The 26614-nt window shown below is 35.0% G+C and overlaps 1 protein-coding gene across 4 annotated transcripts in view; it reads left to right on the top strand.

The window, feature by feature from the left end:
• LOC128240613 (dipeptidyl peptidase 4-like) overlaps positions 1 to 26614 on the top strand; it is a 252517-nt gene that overhangs the window by 169366 nt on the left and 56537 nt on the right. The window contains exon 1 of one of the 4 annotated variants that reach the window (XM_052957304.1): positions 10962 to 12100. The exons of the other annotated variants lie outside the window; for them this stretch is intronic. Coding sequence (XP_052813264.1) covers positions 12011 to 12100 — 90 coding nt within the window. The 5' untranslated portion in view covers positions 10962 to 12010. Of the gene's footprint in view, positions 1 to 10961; positions 12101 to 26614 lie in introns of those variants that run through there. 4 annotated transcript variants of the gene reach the window in all.

Here is a 26614-nt window from a genome sequence, read left to right on the forward strand (position 1 = left end):
ACTCTGGAAAAAAAGATATCTTGCTAATGTTTAAATGGGTACATTAATCCTGCGTTATATAGGCTAGAATCTGAACTTTTCGAAGTTGATTTTAGTAGACAACTCTACCTAAGACTTAGTTACATGATCTTTGATTGTAAAAAAACTAATGACTTTACACGTTTTGCGGATTAAAACACCGACTTCGGCCAGTATTAGTATTAGTTACTTATTAAAGACATATCAGTATAACTTATTTAGGAATGATTGAATTCATTGTAGTACACGAAATTGTGATGTTGAAGTTAGAAAGCTTATGTTTTTGCACAGACTCTTTAGCTTAAATGTCCACTGCACTAGCAGGAATCTGTGTATTCGTATGTATCTATTATATTTATCACAAGTTGAAACTTACATGTATATGGTATTGTACCTGATTTAGCCATAAATAGCATACAAATTGTATTCCCACAGCGATTACAGATATATAATGAACACTCCTGCCAGACATTGGTGCCGCAGTGTCACACTCCAGCAAATAATTTGCGATCAATGTTTTAAAGTGTATAATCTAACCGTAAAGACTCGAATAAAGTTCGACATATCCACAACATCACGATAACGGAGTTCGACATAACGAGTTTTGTATGTAGATAGAACCAATCAATGCAGCTAAACGTGCAAACTAATAGAGAGATAACGTATCCAAGTCTTATCCAGATGGCTGCTGATTGCTTTTTATATGAAGCATTCCGAGAGAACAAAATCCGTTCATGTTGTTACGATACTGATGGGAATTTCAAGGATGGTCTTATTGAATGACACAATGATAATAGTGTACGAGTATAAAGTGTCTGTTAACCATCTATTATAAAGGGGGATAATAATGTTCCAGTCCCGATATGGGATGAATGTTGTGGTTCCCCTTTGGAGGTCAAGACCAATAAGAAAAGGTAACTTCGATCAGAAGAAGTATTGGGAAATTGGAGTTGCTTCCCTTTTCTCGGTATTTTTTAGGTCAATTCTTTCATATCAACGATCTTATAGTTATGTTTGTAACATGATATATTTTGAAACTTGAAGTTTGAAGTTTTGCTTGACATATTACTCTATGCTAGTTCAGATTCACAAGTTAATTCATTATTCTTCATTTTTAAATATTTTCATTTCTTAAACTTGCATAGTATTCATTTTCTCGTAGGCTTATTATGAAGATCGTCTTATAGCTTATATTCAGGACATTCATAACAGTACAGACACACAACAACAAGAAATAAAACAACAGAAATACCCTGGTCGATTTTATAGATATACAGATCTATGGGGCATATGCACGTACATAACAGATTAAAGGCAGTGCAGTGTTAAAATCATTATTGTTATATTGGTTGTTGAATTCTATTACTTTGTTCAGAAGCTTGGAATGTGTTTTATTACGTGTTTAAATATTCAGCGACTGAATGATTTGTCGCATACTTGGCATATTTCTGTAGTGAGAAGGAAGATCCAATATCTTCTCAAGTCATTGCAGACACCATAAGCATTCATCATATCAATATTAATTTTCCAGGGGAGGGGGATCGAAATAAAGGAGAGCATATTTGAGAAGAAAAATGTTAGTCTTTTTTGGGGGGATCATCAACCGTTGAAACATGACTTTGATTTTAAATTAAAGAAACACCAATCATTGAAAGAGCTTCATCTACCATTGTTGTCAAAGGACACATCCAGTTGTCTGTGACCATTCCTAAAGACTCACCTATGACATCGTCGGGTATCCCTGATACACTACTATGCTTCGTTGTATATACCGTGGGCGATTTGACTAGAAAAAATATCGTAACCATGAATATTTAATAAGGCAGGTTTTTTTTGTTCCGCAAGGACAAAAGAATACATCAACATTAAAATAGATATGTTCAGCACAAAATACTAATTTGGTAGAAATATCAACTTATAATTCAATATAATTCTACTTAAATATATGTAAATAGACAGTAGCATATTGAGCTGTCTTCAGCAGAGAGTTCATACGAAAAAAACGGAAGTTACCAGTAAAACTAAATAAAGAAACAACACAGACAACAGCAACATAAAAAACACGATAGAAACAGTACATGAACTTATGAATGTCCAAATTCGTATAAGTATATGTATTAGTCTTCTATTCTTATGTTAAATAGATTATTGTATCCGTATGTTTAAAACACACATAAGAACATCATTTCTGGTGGTCATATAGCATAATGATTTTGTACCATTTTGAAAGACTCTTTGTGCTTCAATTTAGTTTATCAATTTCCCTCAAAACGGTCGGAGAGAACTGCAGTCCGAAATAATGTTAAGCATAACATCGGAAGTACTTCCATTGCATTAATTACACATATACTCGTTGTGAATTTGTAAGAATGTTAAAGTATTTGTAGCGCTCAATGCGCGAATTCGCTCCTTGGGACAACTTTTTTCTACATTGAACTTTGAGAGATGGAATCATGTATTTGCAAGAACTTTCCAAAGCCAATGTTGTTTTCGATGTGTGATAGCCAATTTACTTTCTGAAATTTCAAAACCGCAATTTAGTATCAAGTAATTGAATACATATTGTATGCCGTTTGTATGACTAAATTTACACTAAGGGGCAAACTTTACCCCAAGGGAAATAAGGGTAAACATGGAAACTCTCGAGATTGTTTTGTGGGTACGAAGCATTTGTTTCGAGAGTTTAATTCTCTGCTATTCACCATTATGATTGAGCACTCTTAATCAAACATATGTACAGCTTTTAGTGATGTTCCGATGATCGATTATAATCGAAAATCGATTGGTTGTGCCTGAAATCGGCGACAATCGATTGTATTTGGTTAAAATCGATCATCGAACAAAACAAAATGAAAAAAATATAAGTAAGTGTTCAGACGTTATCTTTAACAAAATGGCAGATGAAAGCCACAATGAGCAAGTAAAAATGAACTATTTTTGATATAACACTTAATTACTTCAATCATAGACATAACGTATATGCATATAATGATTAAGAGTTTAATAATGTGCATGAATAAAACTTCACTTTAGGTTTTATCTAGTATTTTAAAAAACCGATTGTACTATCGATAATCGGTTACTTGAGTAGAACCGGTTATCGATTATAAAATTGGAACCGATTCCCAACACTAACAGCTTTGTTCACACTTTTTGCTTCCTAAGGAGTTTTGTTCCAGAATGTAATTCTCTGTTGATAATTGCTGTCAATGGAAACTCTCAATCAAACATAAAGTAATAATTTCACGCTTTTTGCTTCCAAAGGAATTCTATTTCAGAATGTGGTTCTCTGCTATTTGTGTTATTGCCTGACAAGAAGGTGTAAATTTCTTGTGGAATTCAAGCGATACATTATTTACATTTTCATCGAAACAATCATGATTAACATGATCAATTAGAAATTTAATGATGTCTGGTGTAGAATTTTATTTTCAGAAATTCAGAAAAAAACACACCAGACTTTCGCTATACACTCACATAAAATTCGATTTGTAAATCATAGGTTATGTTATTCCCAGTTATACACATGCCTACTTAACGCCAACTCCACCACTTATCGGCGGTAAAAGAAAATGACCTGTCGAAATTTCCCTGGTGCAGGTTTTGTCGACATGCGTATATGACATTTATTTAATCTGTCAGATGTTTTCCTTTTTATTCAAATGGGCACATTTCGAATTTTAGAAAATGTGACTCCGTGTAAGAACAAGCTTACTTCAGGGTTGCTTATGTTTCAGCGAACGCAACAGTTTTGTTTTCTGAATGTCGAATGTTGTTTGTTGAGCCAGCGCCACATTCATGGACTGAATCACGTTCGAATGTTGTTTGTTGAGCCAGCGCCACATTCATGGACTGAATCACGGTCGAATGTTGTTTGTTGAGCCAGCGCCACATTCATGGACTGAATCACGTTCGAATGTTGTTTGTTGAGCCAGCGCTACATTCATGGACTGAATGTCGAATGTTGTTTGTTGAGCCAGCGCCACATTCATGGACTGAATCACGTTCGAATGTTGTTTGTTGAGCCAGCGCCACATTCATGGACTGAATCACGTTCGAATGTTGTTTGTTGAGCCAGCGCCACATTCATGGACTGAATGTCGAATGTTGTTTGTTGAGCCAGCGCCACATTCATGGACTGAATCACGTTCGAATGTTGTTTGTTGAGCCAGCGCCACATTCATGGACTGAATCACGTTCGAATGTTGTTTGTTGAGCCAGCGCCACATTCATGGACTGAATCACGGTCGAATGTTGTTTGTTGAGCCAGCGCCAAATTCATGGACTGAATCACGTTCGAATGTTGTTTGTTGAGCCAGCGCCACATTCATGGACTGAATCACGTTCGAATGTTGTTTGTTGAGCCAGCGCTACATTCATGGACTGAATCACGGTCGAATGTTGTTTGTTGAGCCAGCGCCACGTTCATGGACTAAATCACGGTCGAATGTTGTTTGTTGAGCCAGCGCTACATTCATGGACTGAATGTCGAATGTTGTTTGTTGAGCCAGCGCCACATTCATTGACTGAATCACGGTCGAATGTTGTTTGTTGAGCCAGCGCCACATTCATGGACTGAATCACGGTTGAATGTTGTTTGTTGAGCCAGCGCCACATTCATGGACTGATCACGGTCGAATGTTGTTTGTTGAGCCAGCGCCACATTCATGGACTGAATGTCGAATGTTGTTTGTTGAGCCAGCACTACATTCATGGACTGAATCACGGTCGAATGTTGTTTGTTGAGCCAGCGCCACATTCATGGACTGAATCACGGTCGAATGTTGTTTGCTGAGCCAGTGCCACATTCAATTCATGGACTGAGCGTCGAATGTTGTTTGCTGAGCCAGTGCCATATTCAATTCATGGACTGAGCGTCGAATGTTGTTTGTTGAGTCAGCTCCACAGTCATTGTCTGAACGTCGATTGGTGTTTGTTGAGCCAGCTCCACATTTATGGTCTGAACGTCGAATCTTGTTTGTTGATCCAGTGTCATATTCATGATCTGAATGTCGTCGGTTGTACAAGCATGTTGATGTTGGTCATTATCTTACATTAACCCACAGACAGCCATTGCTAAATGACGAAATGGCTGCCATTTGGAGGGGGGGGGTGTAAAGTTGATTTACAAACATCTCATGTGCTCTGATAATGACTATCTATCTGACAAATCCCAATCGAGCGCATTTGTCACTTGAGTAGGACATCTCTTGTTCAACTAACTCACAATTTCTTCGATATTATTCTTCATAGACAAAATCCCCGGGGAAAGTGTTTTACACCCAACCTCATTCATATTCATCGTGAGAACATAAATGACAACTAGGCTAACATGATTACAGATCACGTGACATAAACCGCGAAAAGTTTTTAGAACAGTGTTATAATTACTGATGCTGTTTTTAGTCGTGTTAAACTAGGCGTTTTAAAATCGATAGCGTGTCTTTTAAAAATGAACCTTAAAGGGACACGTTCACAAATAGAGACAACGTTGTTTGATTGAATATATTTGTTGACATTGAGTTTACAAACTTTCTAATCACAAAATATTTATTTAAGCATATGTTCAAGTCAAGTCTTAAATCATTAAATTCTAAAAGGCGTTACTATCGCTTTTTGACAAAAGAGAGCAGATGATGTCGTTTCATCATTGATACAGGCACCCGTTTCATATTTCACAAGAAACTTTTTCTTTCGATAGTTGATCGTATAAAACGTGAACAACTCCCTTTAAAGCTGCTCTCTTATAGGTATACCGTTTTTACAACTATTTTATACTTTGTCTTGGAAAGAGCAATTTTTTGCGTAAATATCTGCAAACCAGTGATAAAGATTGCTGCCAAAAGATCAGATTGTAGATTTTCATATTTCCGTTCGAAAATTTATGTTTTATAGCTTTAACCGTTACTAACGGATTAAGAAAAAGGCAAAATACATCAATTTTTGAACTTAAATATAAATATTTGCGATCTTATTTTTGTCAGCAGTATTACATAACTAATTCCCATGTATATTCGCAAAAATTGGCTCGTTCTGAGACAAAAAATAAAAAAAAATGTCGATACGTTCAATCTGTGAGAGTGCAGCTTTAAAAGGAATACGGCTTTGAGGACAAGCTATTTATCCTGATGTTTATTCCGTTACGTGCTTGTAAGGCTGCAATTTAAATTCCGTTAGTGTCGAATTATCAAAATTTCCAATTTGAAAATCGATAGCGATTCGTTCTTTAATTAGGTTGTTTTACTTACAAGCTGTTTCAGACAAATTTTGTGTCCGTGACAATTCGTTATTTTTTAGTTTGTTTGTCTTCGTTTTATCAAGTGTCAAATATAATAACTAATGATATATTTTAAAATCGGTAGTGTTTCTATAAATGAAAATAATTAGTTTTTATATAAAAAAATAACCAATGGACTGATGCGTCTACGTTTCCAATTTGTTGAGTCTCGAGTTGAATTATTAATAGTGTAAAACAACGCAAGAACGATGTTCATGTATAATGCACTAGCGGCGATACCGGGGGGAATAGGACGTTGTTTATACCTTCCAGGTGGCCCCGCAGTCCCGGGTGAATGCGGTGGTTTTGTTTTTACTCCGAAAATAGCGGGAGACGGGCCTTTCCTAGGTATACCAGGCTACGGGGGCATTTGATGGGGATTTTACCAGTAGTGTGTCCCCGCAGGTCGGGGGTTTTACCTGATTCTTTGCTGGACCGAAAGTCAAACTCCCCGCTATTTCCCGGACCTGGGGACAAAGGTTACAATTGCCTGGTATATATTTTGAGAATGATTTTCAAAACGGCATTTTGCTCTATAAGTTCCGCTTAGCCATCTATTTATAGATATTATCATAGACAGAACACGCAAATTTGCTTGTGTCCAAATAATCCGAAATCGTAATATAAATAACATTTTCGGGTATAATTGGAATAAATCAAATAACACGGGGTTTTTTCTTTCTTTTTGATTGCATTCATAGTGTGACTTCTGTGTCAGTGAGGGGGGGGGGGGGGAGGAGGGGGAGTTATTCATTAAAGGATTTGAGTCGTAATTTAAATCTGAAATTTGTTTCCACGTCAAAAAGATAACCTTTGATGAGGTTTTATTGCTTAAATTGGGTCTCATTAAAAACTGGCTGAAGTTTAATTCACTCAAATATGTAACAATATAAAGAAACTATTACACTAAGATAATTTCAACTTAACACTAACTAAGATCGACGATGCACTGGGTACTAAATAACAAATATCATCTAAAGCTATTTCCTGGGGTACCGTTAAGGCCCTAAATCGCCTTCCCATCACAAAGCCACGTCGCAACAAAACCACTTGTAAATAAATCCTATAGCAACATACATGTACTGTAGGTTTGTACCGGCGAATACAACAACACTACTACAGCAATAAGCCTAATCATCAATCATTACTACATACAATAAACCTATAAGCGAGTTTCGAGTCTTGGCATGGGATAAACACGATTACCTGAAAAGAAAACATCACAGGGGTGAGAAAAAATATGCGGGTATCCGTATGTTTAAAGTTCCTAGGAAGAGTTTCTTGTTCACCTCTCAACATTCAAACTACATACTGAGATTGTTCATGAGGCCACTATACTTTAATTGCTAGATTTTCATTCATTGTTTGTTAAAAAGGGGGCGGGGCGACATTTTATTTTTTTAATTTTTCTTAAATGACTGTTTCACCGTTGAATATGTGTTCATGATCTTTCTTTTTACATAAGTGACTATATACATGTGTTTAAGACGAACCATGAACACGATCGTAACACAGCGCCACAGTTGGTATGAACAAACTCCGCTCCAGATCGATACTCAAATTCAAATCCTAGTTCAACATGTTTATTTGAGTCAATAAAATTTAAGGGGCGGCGTTAAATAGAGGGGGCGGGCCTAGAAACCTAGAAATTAATTTAAAGTCGCCTAAGAGCTTGGCTTTAGAACCAGAAGCGTCGGGTACTATTTGTTTGATGTTAAATTAATCGATAATTAATTGTTTCCATCTTGGTTAAATTAACAGGTTTTGTGCTTGTTGCTGAACAGAATTGCCAGGCATTTACCTGATATATAACTAATGTTAATGTCCCCACATTGTCCCCCAAAAAACTATGCATTGTTATTGGAGTTTGCATATAATGTAGCTTAAATGGTTGATACATGGTTGTTTTTATGCATTGAAGGTAAAAAATATGTCAAACTGATGCAGAATCATTTTGTTATACGACTGACAATAACTTTAATAATGGTTTGAAATACAGTCGAACCCCGTTGGCTCGAACTCGCTTGACTCGAATTCATTATTGGGTCGAAGTAGATAATGAGGACCGATTTCTTTAAATTAAAGATTAATAATTCCAACGGGGTTCGACTGTATTTGTTTTCGTCCAAGTATTAAGGAGACTTTCTCAGGTTGTATCAGGTCAGGTGTTGTTTGCAGTGTGAACAAACTGCTTGTAAAATGCATCATTAAATGTTCAAATAATGAGCGTGTTTCTGTTCTTGTTATGTTTGTTTTAATTTTGACGAAAACCATTAGTAACGCTATTGAATAATAGGAGTATTTTAGGTTTAAATAAACTTAATCTTGTTGAAATATGTTTCAGTTAGTAACAGTTTGATGAGAGTCACCGTATACTGATAACTTAAATAACTAAATTTAAATCCATTTCGATTATTTCTATTATCATTATTATTATTATTATTATTATTATTATTATTATTATTATTATTATTATTATTATTATTATTATAATCATCATCATCATCATCATCATCATCATCATCATCATCATCATCATCATCATCATCATCATCATCATCATTATTATTATTATTATTATTATTATTATTATTATTATTATTATTATGTCATTCCCGTATCTAAAATATACATAAGCTGACCTTGCAAGATAAACAAAATTGCTGCAAATAAATGCGTACACATGTAGGCAACAACCACTGTCTGTTGCTATACTTGCTAACAAGCTCTCTATAATGACTTGCATATGGCTTGTGGTGGCAACATTGATGTTTAATTAGTATATAATGCGAGTATGTCGACGTGCGGGGAGTAATATGTAACAGCAGATATGATTACATTGTTCCCCCAGGATTAGCTTTTACAAGTAATTGTATGAGTCTCCTTACATCCTCACCTTCGTGTGTGTAATAACCGTGTTCAGTTGTCACAGGGACTGGCAGGTAATGCGCTACATAATTCGTACTTAAGCGATCATTAAGTTTGACTTACTTCACATATATCAAGTACACCCGAACTCCGTTGGCTCGAACTCAAAGGGACCGGCGAAAATACTTCGAGCCTCGGTGAATTCGAGCCAAGCGGGAAATTTTATTTTTATAATAAAGAAATCGTTTCTTTACATCTAGTACGAACCAACTAGGTATTCGAGCCAAGCGTGTTCGAGTCAACGGGGTTCGACTGAATCTCGAGGTACATATGCCACAATAACTCTATGGCAATGCACACAGTAAATGTATTACAGCTAACAACGTATATACATTAATTGAAAAAAACTGAAAACCGAGTATAGTTGTCTCTGATGACGGTTCGGATATGTGACCGACATTAATGCGCACGCAGATTTGTCAATGAATGTTCTAGAAAATATTGATCAAGCGGGGAGGTGTTTGTACTTTGTCGGCGTAAATAAATAAACTGTGACTTTAAAACATTGGTTGTTTAAATTTAATTGTAAACGGAATTTTATTATTTTTTAATATCTATTAAATAATCGACATATTTTATTCTTCATCCCGTACTTTGAAACAAAACAAAATAATACAGAAGGATAATACAGAAGGTCTTCAATCTTCAAAATGGATGTTGAGCTGAAATATAAAAAATACTCACCTTTATCTTCGTAAATTGTCTTCCCGTACTTTCGAAACTTAATACATTAAACATTTCACTGGTCAATATAATATTTACAATATTTGTAAACAGACCAAATTCGAAACATAAAATTAATGATAAATAAACACACTATAAATTAACAAGTTAAACATGCTATATAATAGCCACTCATTATTAAACGTTTTATTTGCAATCTGGATACACAACATGTATAGTGTAACCCCGTTGGCTCGTAAAGACAGGTGAAATATATTGAGCCTCGGAAAATTCGACCCAAGTGGGATTTTTAACCTCCAGTATAAAGAAATCAGTCTTATACAATGAGTTCGAGAAAACGAGGAATTCGAGCAAAGCGAATTCGAACAATTGGGGTTCGACTGTAGTATTAAGCTCCATTATGACATTGTTTCCTATTCAATACCAATAGGAAAAAAAACTAAAACAGCTTAAAACCTTTTTTAATACATCACGACTATGATTAACTGATATATATTTCAATCATTTCACATTTAGTTCTTGAAATGCTTCTCGACGTTTTTATGTTTTGTTTGTTGTTGTTGTTTTTCAAAAATACTACTAACAATTAAAGACTCATTAGCACAAACCTTAACAGGTCAAGATATACATACTTGAACAATATTTACATATTCAATACTCCGAATGCATTATCTGCATTCTCTGCTCATGCAGTAATTGCTTCGAGAAAATACCGCGAAACCATAGATTCATGCGCACAAAACTGTATTACAGTCGAAGTCATAATGGAGTACTATTTACCTATACTAGTTCAAAACAAATAATACACTAGCACATAGCTAATACGTGTGGAATTGCAACTGACATGTTATGGCATGAAACAATGTTCCAGTCACTTCTAGAAACGAAAGGATAAATGTTCTAAGTGAAAACATTGTTATTGTCACTTAGAGCTATTTGGCTTTCTTCCATAGTTATTCCCTCGAACCTCTGCGTTATGCCAGATTATGTGGCGAATATGAGTAGCATGGTGCGGGGCTATAGCCTTAGATACTCATGACTATTGGTGCGCTCATGTACGCTCTCCTGCGCTGTTCAGGGTTCTGTGTTGATGTCTTTCAGATGCCTGTTTTTTTCAAAGAGTGTCTTATTTGTTTTTATAGAGCGCTCAGTGTATTAAAACAATATATTCAAAACGTGCGTATCGATTATGGATATTAGTTTTAAATTAACAAAGGATGTCAGTTGCCGCGCATTGAAATACAATTAGCCTGTATGGAAATTGTTATAAAAAAAGTGGCGGAAATTTTTATTATTTATAACTTTACTAGGAATTTTTTGGAAGCTACGTTTTTTTTACGCTGATCGATTGTTTCTTTTTGGAAAGTAATTTCCGTGCATGGATAAGTGATAGAGGGAAAAAGTGCGTTTAAAACAGATGCAAAAGAACGGTGTGATGTTTATTCTAGTCATACGATTCAAATTCTGGTTTCTATCGGCCTTATAAAATATTCAGAAAGAAGAACAAGTGATATTTCGCGTTTGTTTGTGGTATCGCTAACTCGATGCATAATCGATGAAAGTGTCAATCCATTTTTGCTAATGAAATGTGTTTTATCCAATTAACTCAATGAATCAAGATCCTTACGGCTAGCATGTGCTAACAAGTTAGCAGATTTTTAAACATCCTTCATTTGCTTATTCAGAAACGTTGAACATAAAAGGATGAGGAAATACTCTGGCAAGGATCTAGGCGTTATTCTTAAAGAATTAATAAATTATCCAGTGGATGGCATGAAAAATTAATGTTCCATTCTGTTCCGTATAACTGGCAATACTGGAGGTAGCGTATGGCAGTCCTAATGAAGAAGTTCAGTTACTCTTCTGTAAAGTTGAATGGCACATCAGTTCATTAACGCCGTTAAATAACCGTTCTTCTTTTACGTTATTGAAAGATACTGTGAACAAAAAATAATGTAATTAATATGAACTCCAGGAAAACGTCAAAAGCAGATGTTATCAATGTAAAAATAATAGTTAAAATTAGTTTACGAGCGATTAAATGAATTAAGAAAGAATTAAGCAACTTACGTCTAAACCGGATATTGTAAACCGGAAGTGACCATGAATTCAGCAGCAGGGGCTTCAAATGTGGTTGTGCACGGAGGCGGGGGAAAACGGAAAAGCAATGCTCAGCAGCCGGCGGACATGGAGGTAGGAGAAGTTTGACATGCAACATTTCAAATTTCAATTAACAGTCCTGTAAGGCTTAAATTAAATACCTTCTAAATATTAGTTTTATTTATTTATTTCTACGCTCACCTCAATGTGAGAACTGTGATGAACTGTTACAAACTACAGTTCTACAATACAAAGATTATTATGCACGTGGCATAGTCATGGGCACAACACAGAATGAGCGTGTAAGGTTATTAGGGCTGAAAAAAATAAAGAAAATAACTTCGTGATGAAATTATTTTTGATTTACAAAATATATCAAATCAGTAATAATCCTTTTTGGGGCGGAAAAGATTACCTGAGCAAAGAACGTGGGTTATATACTTTTGCGTACTCAGATAAAAGCTGATAGTGGTATGTAAGAGTAACGTGCATGGCATTTTGTAAATGAACATTTCATATCCGACCAGAGTGTGTATTTATACTTGAAGTTTTATCAATATAGGACTTAACATTGGACATTTTGAGCCTCCGATTTTCTGGGGGGGGGGGGGGGGGGGGTCCTAATATAAATTATAGTTTGAAGTTTTAACACTTTTGATTTAACTGAGATTCATATGCTTCACAAATAAGAAAGTTAACTTTGAAAATATTATAATTTTAATAAAAAGTCTACTTTCACTTTGAACACTTTGAAGAACATTTAAGGCACAGGTAATTATATGCCTTCATCGTCACGTCAAGAATGTGTATTTCCAACAAAATGTACGTACAAATTATAGAGCTGCACACTGAAGAAAACTTGCTTCTTGGGTACAGAAATGTCAACATGTTTTTTGAGTACTAGAGATACGAAAAAGCTTGGCACCAATCAAGCAAGTTGTAGTTCTGGATATATACTTTTCATTCCTCCACTACTGAAGAGATATATTTTTGCTAAATGATTACATAGAATGCTATAAAGCAACAAAAATAAGAAACACTTAAGTACCTATCAAGAGTACACACGTATTTTCTTCAACTTCTTTGCAATTGTGGGTCTTAACAATATCACACAAATGAACAATTGAGAGCTTGCAGTGCAAGCCTGCTGTAGCCCTTCTATTTGGACTTGTCGGTATTTTGTAGAACGATGCAACGCTGAAGTTTTGTCCAAGGATTGTATCATTAAAAATAAGAAAATCTATAATATTTCAAACTTGTAGAAGCAGAAAAAAATAAAATGTTAGATCTATAGGCTAAGAAATATTTTCACATAGTTTCTTTCAAAGAAGTAATTTAGAAAATGAACATCACTTACTCGTTTGTTTACATCGGTTGTGAACTGTGATGACCGATGTGAGAACCGCTTTGAAGTCATGTGATTCCTCATCCTGATATTGAATTTCAACTGTCTTGCAAAAGCCCATGATATGTCCTGCCAAAATAAATACCGTGCATCTCACTCATACCTATTCTACAACCATTCAATAACGAGACGTGGATGTAGTGAGAGCGACTTAGTTGTTGAAATACAGGGACGGTGGGATACATACCACCATACCTTCGTGATGCTTGGATAGAAATAGAATCATTTTCTTGCTTCAATGAGTGAAAATCAGTTCCCAAAATGCGCATGAATTGGCGTCAGGTGAACATTAAGCTAGTTAAACAAATAGGTTTACACAACGAATGCTTTACTGCAACAGAGTCAGCCTCAGAACGTTAAAAACATTACTAATATCATTGGTTTTAGACTAGAATTTAGACCTATAAGATGTTGATTTTAAAGTGCGATTGTTCAACATGATAAGTCTTCATAGGTTTAGAGTTCAAGTAGGGAGACGCCGTTTGGAATCGCCTTGATAGTATAATTATCTATTTACCAAGTCGATATTAACACTAAATGCCAGTAGAAAATATTTAACTTGTAATATATTATGATATATAAGTTTTGGAAAGAATGTGTGAATATAGTGCATGGTTTTATTTTTTTCAAATTATAGTCATTTATAACAATTGCAAAGAGTCTGCTTCACAAATCTTTATACCATCTGGTGTATACAAATAATTCCCGGTGGTATGGTCGTAAACTACCAGTGTTTTGTTAAGAGTCTATTTCCATTCTAACATATCACAAATACCGTTCCGTCGAGCAGAATTTTTAGGGATGTTTTCGCGTTTACATTTTTGTCGCAATACTTTTGGTTCAGACTGAAAACCGTCACTTAAACCTACATAGACTTACTTTACGTATTGCCGTCGTTATGTACATTTGAGTTCGAAAGCGTAATTTCTACTCGTATCGAAGTACATTTTTTCGATGCCCATATTTCTAAATATTTTTCTTTATAGGAGCACACATTTTGGCAGATTTGGTAACCCGCTATTCAAACGATATTCGAATGATATGAATAGCTTTATACCTTTCCTGATTTTGTATTACAGATAATACACTTTGTGGAAAATATATTTGTACGTATATATTTTGTGGAAAAAAAAATTCGTTTACACCTTTCGGAACAAAAAAATATTTGTAAATTTTACGATCACCAAAACCAAATGAGCCTGGAAATTATGACGGCAAGATCAATATGTGGCCATTATAGAAGTGTTAAATGACGAAAGTGACCTACATACTAGTATGAACATCATTAATTTTACCGATATACATCTGCCTATAGCATCGAAACCGGAAATTGGCACCAATATTTGCTTTCGATATTTCTGTGCAAGATTCGGAGGTAAAATAATGATAGGCGTCGAAACCGGAAATGAGGACAACCACGCGCTCCATTTCAGCTGTTACTATAATTGTATATATTGTTACTCCAATTTCATCTGTGCAATTACAACAAGTAAAGTCACTCGGTCCAATAATGGTACGACGGTGAAAATGAATTCCGTAATTTCTGCAATTTTGAGTTAATTATGAACGAAAATAAGATTTAAAAAGAATAGGTTTTTATGTGTGATATTTTAGAACAAAAACATAAAGAAGATTTTATAATGATTAACTAATAGAAACATTAACTGATAGAAAACATAAAACTTGTTTTGATACTTTGTAGTCTATGCTGTATTGTGGGCCGGAGGCATTTCGTTAGAAAATAAACTTTAACTTTCACTTGCCATACTTTCTGGGGGTTTTAAGCAGGATATTTGTCATATGTTTTCAATGCATGCACGAATCCATTAGGAACAAGTCATCCTGAAGCCAGAACAATTGAAAACACACAAAACAGCACACACGAGAAAGACAACACTATATATTCATTAACCTGTTATTATATGTTTCCTTTCAGTTATCTTTTATTCTCAAATAATAAAAAAAAACGAACGAGAAGAAGATTCCTCCGTTCTGTACGTACTGTTCAGTGCTTTGAATTATGCCAATCGTAAGTGTATAACTAAGCATATCGCAAACAAATAGTTCAATAGATTTCATCTTACGGGTTAATATTAGTCTCAAAATTTGAATTCGCTACGCATAACCATTTCATTGGTGACTGTAGCGAATCAAAATTATCCACGACATAAGGTTTCATCGACTACGAGTTCGAAACTCAGAGTAACTGGATAAATCGTATAAATGTGTGCCCTTGATTCCATCAGCGTCATCTGTTTTCCTGGCACAGGCTTTAAGACTGGTGATATAAGGTTATGTGCAAAATTGCTTCCGTCTTTCGATAATGGCCTTTTAGGGTGTGATTGATTAGCGAACACTGCTGGACTAAACACTGGCCCGATTATTGTATTTAGTGTATGACAGATGGATAATAAATATTCATGATAAACCACGCATGGTCCAAACTATGATCACCATTTTTCTCCGAGTTTGTGCGAGTCTAGCAATCATTTATCATCCGTTAAATTATCATGCTATGAACATTAAAAGGAAAACGCCAGTGGCTGTGGCACTGTCAGTGCCTACATAATCTAACAATGACAGTTATATCTTGTCATTTAGTTACCTGAAATTATCTTAGTGTCGTAGCTTCATTATGTATATCTTAAAGATGCACTTTTACTCCCAAATAAGATTTACCACAATTTATAATATTGTTTAAATTTACCAATAAGGATGAACACATGTCAAAAACAATGGTTCTGATGAAGGATACCGAGTTTAATTGGAAAGAAATGAGCATAAAACACGTTATTTCTACCTTATGAGACTATAGTAGACCACAGTAAATCTTTTACCATTCACCAACCATTTAATATTTTGCGCTTTCTGCTATCAAATACGGGGTTACTATCTTGTCATCAGTAGTTATTGTTTTCAATAAATGCAATATTTAGTAAGTAGTTGAAGGTTTATCAGTCAAAATTTATGTTTCTTATACATGTGTATGTAATGATTATGAATAAGAGTGTCACTTTAAGTCAGCATTTAAATAGAAGATAAATAAGTTGATGAAATAACAAAATACGATATATTGCCATTTATGATGTTTATACAGATTTTTGAAGTTACGAATAACGTCCGTTACTGAAACGGCCCATTGGCTCGAATTGGCTCGAACTGGGGGTAAAGGACCGATTTTTTGATACTGAAGGTAAAAGTTCCATATTGGCTCGAATTCCCCGAGTCTCGAGGTATTTTTTGCCGGTCCCTAGGACTTCGAGCCAACGTGGTTCGACTGTATATGTTCTGGTGGCATTTAATGATCCCTACAGAATAGAAAAGAAGTTACTACACTGTGGACTTTCATTACGAAGACGGAAAATGAGAATTACAAGACGTTTCGTAGCTGACAAGTTTAATGCCAGGATATATTTATTAGCTGTCTTCTCAGAACATCGCTGTGAAAACTAGGTCCTCGGGGACCGACAATGAAATTTGAAGTATGGCTCATATATTGTGCTATAAGATAGAAAATGCATTAAGAAATATAATTTATTTATAACGTTGATATAGTTTAACTCTCAAATCAATGCATGAGTCGGTTGGAAAGTACTGCGTTGATGAAGATAGGATAATAAATAAACAGCTTGTTCGTCTAGGAAGACGTGATCTAAATTGTTATTGACTTCCAAAATAGGGTGTTTTATAATAACTGTTAAGCTGCAGGAAAAACAAACAACTTACATAAATTAAACTGTGATCGCCTAAAAATGTTTAACCGACAACCAACGACTAGCCAAACACGACTTGACCACAATCATTAACAGTTAGCTCGAACTCCCAGGGACCGGCGTAAATACCTCCAGCCTCGGGGAATTCCAGCCAAAAAGGAATGCTGACATTGAGTAGAAAGAAATCGATCCTTTACATCCAGTTCGAGCCAATAAAGGCATTGAGCCACGCGAGTCCGAGCCAAAGTAGTTCGACTGTATATTCTGATATCCCAACATCTTCGTTTATACTTTGTTGTTTATCTTTCTTTGTGTTCTGGTGTGTTTTTTTTTTAAAAATATAACATATTCCCGTATGGGCTTACTTTTTTAATAAGAGCTAAGAATTACTAAAATTTATAACTTCTAATAGCAATAACGATGGTGATTAAATAATAATGGCATAGAAAGGTTATATAATAGTATCAACAACAATAGTGAAATATTCTTTAAATTTTACAAGCGATGTCAGTACCAAATGGTTTTAACACCGTAAGTATGGATATTAGCTGCTAGACTTTAAGAAATTCGACAATTATAGCGTTCTTTCCCATCCATTACTCTCAGATATTTAGCGCTTAAGTACTCAATATGGTGCTACATACAAGCATAGCCTGCCTTCAGTCCTCGTCTTTATCGGTTCATAATTTAATTCTTCCCTCGAATTATGCATGTCCTTGCCAGATACAATGATACTGGTTAGGCTTGAGTTTAAGCTCAAGACTTTTGTAATAGTCCACAAAATTTCAACTGAGTTCATTTGGAGTTGAACATCATACTCAAAAGTACCAGATTTCAATAAAAGTCAGTCTCTGAATCATGCCTAGAATAATGTTTGACTTACAAAATTAGTTCGTGTTAGATTGTGTAACATTTTGCGCATATTAACAGTAAAACACACATAAAACATGGAAATGAATTGAAAACTCCCATAAACTGGAAAATTCCTTTTGAAGTTCTGGTTTTTAACTCATTGGAAGTATATTGCATAATAATAATAATAATAATGTAAATAAGATACATCAGGGGATAGAACAATGTCCAATACATAATTAACTTAATGCGTTTTCTCCTTTCTACCCTGCACAGCTTTAGGAGTGAAACTCGCAGTAGCATTGTATGTAAGATGGAAGAATATATATCTTATATCCCTATCCATTTTTATACCTCAGATTGTTCAATTGTATATTGGCGTTCAGATTCCAACTTCTTGGTAAGCTTTGTATTGGTCTTAATTTGGGTATAAGTTAAAAAATAATATCCCTCTTGCGAATGTTAGTTACATTCTTTTGAACATTCTAATGATTCTTATTTTCATATAGTGCTGTAACGGATAATTTGTCTAAATATGTACATGTGTATATATTTTGTTATTCTCTTTGTTTAAGCTCGTCTGGATTGAAAGAGTATTTTCGATACTACAATTGTACTCACATTATCTTTAAATTGAGCTTGATAGTAGAATAACACACTAGTATAAAAGTTTATTTGAATCTGAATACCACCGTTTGCTATGATGCCCGTTTTATTCTGCTGCTCATGGAATATACCGAATCAGTTTGGTGGATGGGTTTTGAGTGGTGAGTGAGGGAGTGGCCGGGCGGTTGTGTCGGCAGGTTGGGTTTGTGGACGGGCAGGCTTGAGAGCGAGCGAGCGAGTGCAATGCTATCATTCATAAGATCTTTTTTGAATATCGCATAGAAGAAATCATCGCTCAAGCCGTTAAGCACTATCAGTGCTTTGATTTTCATAAGCAATTAAGCTTTAATGAAACTAATACATACGCTTTGTTATTATGTTCCCTTTAAGCCGTATCATGACTTTTGAGATGTATATAAGTTCGTATATTCAAGGAAATATGATTTTGTTCAAGAACAACACCATGGACAGTTTTGATATGGTTTAAAAACTGCAGCTAAATTGCAACTTCATGTTTGCAGACGACGAAAAGGCCAAGATAAATCTGTAATATAAGGCTGCAAAACAAGCGATATTTCGTTTGAATCAATGTTTTCACAAAATGAGTGTTTGTTATCTTATCTCGTTAGCTGTCTCTCTGTGTGTTCATATATTGTTCATCGGGCCTGTCAAGAGGACAGGTATAGTTTGCGATGGTCTGTCCCATTTCAAACTCCATTGATAAATCGATGTCGTCAAGCATATCACATGGTGATAATCGAAATCACTTGACTGCGTTTAAAATAATAAGGAAACAAATTATTTAGAATATATTTGTGAAGCATTCAATATCCTTAATGATCACCAAAAACAGTTCGTCAATGAGACAAATTACAAACAATTTCTCATAATGTTGATAGCTGAAATCAAGTTTTTTTTTTCCGAACGTGATTTTAAAGAAACCTTTTGCTGGTCAAGGGAGATTATTTCGTATGCTGTTGTTCTGTTAGAATAAAAAGTATCTAGCTTGTATTTCTTATTGAATTAACGACAAAAATACACGAACTATTTCATATATCCCGGGAAAAAAGAGTAAATATGGCTTGACTTTGCTGTGCCCGTCTGTGATAATGGACTTATTCGAAAACACTTATGGAAATCTAATACCCAGATGAATATATAAATTGGCTTAGTGTACAGTCGATGGATAGCTCATCGAATTTCTTCTTGATAGGCGAAAACGGTCGAATTTCTTGAAGTTTGGTCCTATCATGAAAAAGTATTTGACAATAACTTCTTCCAATATAGTAGTGTACGAACAACGATTTTGAAATGCTTGAATGTTGTATTCGGATGTTGCCAATTGTTAATATTTCTTTTTTCAATATCTTGTCAAATTAATAGTCTTAATAATAATAGATGCAATTTATTATTAACCTGACATCGTTCAATATTTTTTTTTCCATTTTTTAAAAGAAAACCATTGTCTAAAACTAATTAATGTTTTCACTTTCTGTTCGTCGTTATCATGACTACTTTCTTTATTGGCCTGGACTTCACATCATCATAATCATCATCTCAAGTGATTGCATTACTTGAGATGATGATGATGTCTATCGGCCTGTTTCATATATCGGCATAGACTACTTCGTCTTTCGGCCTGGACTACTTTGTTTTATCGTCTTGGACTGCTTTCTATATCGGCATGGACTTGTTTCTCTATCGGCTTGGACTTCTTTTTCTATCGGGTTGGACTTCTTTCGCTATCGGCATGGACATTTTATATCGGCATAGACTACTTTCTATATCGGTCGGGACTTTATTTCTCTATCGGCATGGACATTTTATATAGGCCTGGACTTCTTTTTGTATCGGTATTGACTATTATCTTTATCAAACTGGACTACTTTCTCTACCATCTTTGCCTATTTCATATCGAACTGGTAGAAAACTAATTGTGAAACCAAGGGACGACAGTTCACTTTTAATATCAAATATGTATATTATCAGAATCAATACATCATCCAGATTTTGTTTATTTCAAAGTTAAAGCTTGGGACCGCTAAGAATGACATTTTTAATGGTATGATTGAAAATGACTAAAGGGAATTTTAGGACATAACGGTGCCAATTTCACTGACAACATAATGTATCGGTAGATATTTATTGCCCGTCTTTAATTGAATTTTGTCCCCGGAACATCCCGCTTGGAAACACAGAGTGAATTTACATTGTGTCTTATACATCAAGTAAGAAAATACAAGGTATGTTTATACAAAGAAATATAGTATTGTCCAAAACACGACATATAGTTAAGATATTGTTTGACGGAACTGCAGTGAGACTTTAGTTGCGCGTTGACAGACGACGCAATTGACTCGAACACACTAGCAGGAGAATTCTGTAATATAACAAAACAAACGAAACCAACACCAAAACAAACTTTCAACACAAAATAAGCTGTGTTTGTTGTATTGTGAAGTTCTATGTCTCTAATTTATCATGTAGAAGTACGTTGACCTTTGTCTAATCTTAGACTTAGGTATGTTTTAATGCTAAACTTGTTTCATCATGGACAGAAATCAATGCCGTCAAGCATATCAAAACTATGGGACTGCGTTCAAAATACTAATAAAATGATATTATTTCGAATATAGTAATAAAGCATTCAATATTTCAAATATTCAACCAAAACGGTAGGTCTGTGAAAGAAATTAATTTCTGGAAATGTCAATTGCTGAAATCAAGTTGTTTTCGTACGTGATATATTAAAGATCTCCATTGCTCGTCAAGGGAGATAACTTCTTATGGTGTTGGTCTGTTATAATAAAATTTATATATATTGTATTTCTCATTGTTTTTACAAGGAAATACACGTACGTTTTTATATCTCCCGGGTAAAAGAATGAGTACATATGGCGTTACTTTGTGTTGCCCGGCTGTGATATTTTGACTGATTTGAGAACACTTCTGCCGAAAATCTAATGACCCTATGAATTGATAAATTGGTTGTATTCGACGGATAGTTCATGGACCTAAGGTTATAACGTACGCATTTTTATTTCGGCATGGACTTCTTTCTCTGTCGACCTGAACTTCTTCCTCTATCGGCATGTATTACTTTCTACATCGGCCTGGATTTCTTTTTTTTCGGAATGGACTATTTTCTCAATCGGCATGGACTACTCTCTGTATTGACCTTGACTTTTGTCTCTATAAACATGGACAACTTACTATATCGGCTTGGTTGAAAATTTATGGTGGATCCAATGAATGACAGCTCAGCTCAAGTATCAAAAATCAAATGAGCAGTTTATAATGAATTTTTTAGTTGTATGATTAAAAATGACTTAATGAAATTTGAAGACATAACGGTGCCAATTTTACTGACAACATAATGTGTCGGTAGATATTTATTGCCCGTCGTTAATTGAGTTTTGTCCTCGGAACATCCCGCTGGGAAACACAGAGTGAATTTATATTGTGTCTCATACATCAAGTTAGGAAGTATAAGATTCTTATCAACAATCGTTCAGTACAATCGTTTTGTTTTGTTTTCAGTACGAAACTTCTGAGTAGTAATAATATATATTTTGAAAGCCATAGTTTCAGCTCTCAGTTCAAAATGTGTTTGATTGAACAAGAACTGTTTAATTTCTTTATTACATTGATAAATATTTTAACTAAAATTATTGATTAAAGAAATCCATCAATGTTCGAACATGGTGGCAGAGATCGTCTCAAATCGTCAAGGCATATCACTGCGTAGGAGAATGAAGAAATATATAGGGTTTTTTATTACCAGCACAAGTAAATGCCTTTTTAAATGAACGGTAAATTTCAGCACGTCTCTGTATAAGTTTTGCTTCATACACGATCGTTTCAGACATGTAATTATTTCGCTAGCTCCACGAAATTATGAGTTTTAAGTCATCAGTGAAAGGTTTTCACTCACAGATATGAGTGACATGTTTGATACCATTGTCACTGCATTCCAACTGTTACACTGCTCGTTTTTCACAAATAAATAAATACGTATATGAACAAGGCCGTCCAAACCACTGTCCATAATGGTAGATTTTACATGTATCAATCGACTTAGGCTCCCCTGAAGCCCAGTAGGACAACCCGTTCATTTCAGGCTCCACTCCATTCATGTACACAAAAGGAGTACTACTATTTGTTCTTTTACCATCAAGCCACAAAAACAATGTAGATTGTCCGAATTCCTTCACCACTTGCCATCTGTCTTCCGTATCAGGGTTCAAAATGTGTCCACCATTTTCTTGGCAAATTGCTTCTGCACCATCTCGATCTATTTTTGTTGTATGATACTGCAGGCAAAACGATGACGTATTACGGTTAGAAACCTGATAAGAACTAGGACATATTTTTCCTTTGCATATTTCCGCTCGTTCTTCAATGGTTCCGTTCCCGCTACGGTCGCATGGTGATGTTTTGTTTAGCCAACATGTTCTCGATCGCGTCTTCATTCCAAAACTATTCCCATTAAACCCAGCACTACATTCTGACCAGCGAGCCCAAGATGAACATGGCTCAACTGTACATATTTTGGTTTCTATTTCTTCCTTCAGTGAACTTACATATCCTAAATGTTCTTCTAATTTCTGCACAGATAACTCTGAAAGTGCTTCGGCATTCTTTACAGCATTTCCAATCATCTCAATGAAGTCTAGGTGAGAGAGTTTCCCAACTTCGATAAGGGACTCTCCGTTGACCTTGTTGGCCGGAACTGCCACATTAATGGCTCCGACGTCCGTACTCTGATAAACTGGTGCGCAGTGATGTTCTGCTGCTAGAAGGAAAAGTCCAAGTAGCAAATTTGTCCCAAAGGCGACGACCATTTTGTTTTTTATTGGTCCGATGTTGAGTCGAAATAACTTCCTTTTAAACTGAACTCTGTTGCACAAAGTTCTTTATATATAGTGCGGAAACATAAGCATAAAGTTCTTATCTGTAGTGGTGCTACATAATCAGACAGCGATTAGGCAATAGATTAGCCAATGTATGATATGTATGCTGGTCTTATCACTTAAAAAAATACTTCCTTATGTGTCATGAGAAGAGTGCATAAACAGGAGTTGCTGTTTCAAGCATTTATTAAACGCAACTCATTGTTTTTAGCCATATCATTACTCAGAACACTTAAATCACCCTTGAGCGTTTAAACTAAAAGTATCACATTCAAATGCTGTCGGCGGAACATATTGCCCATATTGCCCATACAGCGAAAGGAAATGAAAATGAGGAAATAAAAGAGCTCATTAAATCAAGTGATACTCGACCAACTGGAGCAGCATCATATTCACATTCAAAACCAATACAAATGATACATTTTGCTTGATCAATATGAATTTAAACTTATTCTTATGAAACCATGGTACTACAAATGTCTTTGAACTTGCACTGATAACATTCAGCAACGTACCGGGATAACATTGAAATTAAGCCCTTAAGACAATATGTCATCTTATGATACTCGTATTTACTTAATGAAATTGTATAAGTTAAATGCATCTGTTTTTCTGACTTTCGTCTATACAAAGAAATATAGTTTTGTCAAAAACACAAGATATAGTTGTTTTTGGATGGCACTTCAGCAAAACTTTAATTACACGTTGACCGACGACGCAAATGACAAGAACTGACTAGCAGGAGAATTATGTAATATATATGTTATATAAGGCTGCAAAAAACGATATCCACATGAACACTTTTAACAAAACATCAGCTGTGTTTGTTGTACCCTGACGTTATTTGTCACTCGTTTATCATGTGTTTTAAGACTTGTGCATGTGTTTAAGACCTGTACATTGACCTTTGCCTAATCGTAAGTTTGTTTTACTTTTAAACTTGTCTCATTCTGAACAGAAATCAATGTCGTCAAGTATATTACGTAACGATATTCAAAGCCACGGGACTGCGTTCAAAATACTAATGAAATTTTATCGAATATAGTTATAAAGCATGCACTATTTTAAAATTTCAACAGAAACGGTACGTCTATGAAAAAAGACTTATTTCTGAAAAAGTCAATAGCTGAAATCCAGGTATTTTTCGTATGTGATCGTAAGGATCTCATTTACTCGTCAGGGAGATGATTTCGTGCGCTGTTGGTCTGTTATAATGAAGTGTATACATCTTGTATTTTCTCATGTGGGGGCGGGGGGTAAATATGTCGTTACTTTGTGTTGCCTGGCTTTGGTAATTGACTGATTTCAGAACACTTCTGCCGGAAATCTAATGACCCCATGAATTGATAAATTGGTTGTTTTCGGCGGATAGTTGATGGACCTAAGGGTTTAACGTTAGCATTTGTATTTCGACATGGTCTACTTTTTCTATCGACCTGGACTTCGTCCTCTATCGACATGGATATTTTATATTGGCATGGACTTCTTTCTCTATCAGCATGGACATTTTATATCGGCCTTGACTTCTTTCTCTATCAGCATGGACTTATTATATCGGCCTATACTTCTTTCTCTATCGGCATGGACATTTTATATCGGCCTGGACTTCTTTTTACTTCTCAGAACTACGTTCTCTATCGGCACCGATCTGGTAGAACATTAATTGTGAAGCCAACGGACGACAGCTTACTTTAAATATAAAAAAATATATGTATTATCAGAAACAAAACATCAACCAGATTCCACTTCACGTCGATTTTGTATATTTCGAAATTAAATATTCTTTGGACAGCTACGAAATTATTTTAATGTATGATAAAAATGACAAAAGGGAATTTAAAGACATAACGGTTCCAATTTCACTGACATCATAATGTGTCGGTAGATATTTATTGCCCGTCTTTAATTGAATTTTGTCCCCGGAACATCCCGCTTGGAAACACAGAGTGAATTTACATTGTGTCTTATACATCAAGTAAGAAGTATATTAAGATATTTTATATGCTTGATTTTAATATCTTATCATTAATCGTCTCGTACACTCGATTTATTCAGTGCTAAACTTCTGAGTAGTAATAACATTTATTTTGAGAGTTATAGTTTGAGTTTTCAGTTCAAAAGATGTTTGATTGAACAAGAAAAATGGTTTATTTTCTTTATTACATTGATATACATATAAAGTGAAATTCATGATCTTATTATATTTTGTCGTCAGTGCGAAGAAGCACATGAACATGCATGAATACAGGAACAGTAATTAAAGCAGAGCTATTGTTTATTATTAGTAATAGTTTGGTAGAATTCAGCTACTAGAAAAAAAACATGTATTACTAGTGTAATAATAATCAATAAATCACATGCAATTACAGTTATGATATATGTACAAAGGATATTGATGCACAGGCTACATTCAACTTCAGTAGGTACGTACATAAACAGTAGCAACAGTATCACAATCAAGCGTCGAAGTAATCTGTGTTTATAGATATATAACAATGTTAACAGCCAGTGTTATGGGCCTTGCGATTCATATCCCTATTGTATATGTACATGTTTACCATGTTTTCGTTAAATATCTGAAGAGTTTTTGAGCACCGACCAAAGCTTATGCTTTGCACGGTGACGACGACGACAACGACACCATGAGGCTTTCGTAATACCCGTTCGTTTGTTCTTTAAAAATACAAGCTATACTACATGTTTATTTTTTATATTGAAACAATAATACAATCTCCTTCTTACTGTCTCAAATTGATAACACCCTCTATGACAAAAACACAATTAAGGAAAAAAACATAGTGTCAGGCTCGTCTCGCAAACTATGATAATTTAATTTGCTTACTGTCAACCATCACATATCTTGTTTTAGTGATATAAAAGCATGCGAGAAACCATTACAATTATAGATGAAATATAAAATTCAATATTGACGAAACATCTGTGACGGCAAACATACAGGGAAGATCACTATGCATTATCCTGCCGTCAACCCGGCTGATATAGCAATCTCAAAGCACATGTGTTGGCGATTTACTTGAACCGGTTGTTACAAATCTTATTGCAGACTTTTATTTGGTCTTCAAACTCGTTGTCAGTTGGTCGGTTTTAAAATCATGTA

This window comes from Mya arenaria, chromosome 7 (genome assembly GCF_026914265.1).
Source record: "Mya arenaria isolate MELC-2E11 chromosome 7, ASM2691426v1".
Lineage (NCBI taxonomy): Eukaryota > Metazoa > Mollusca > Bivalvia > Myida > Myidae > Mya > Mya arenaria.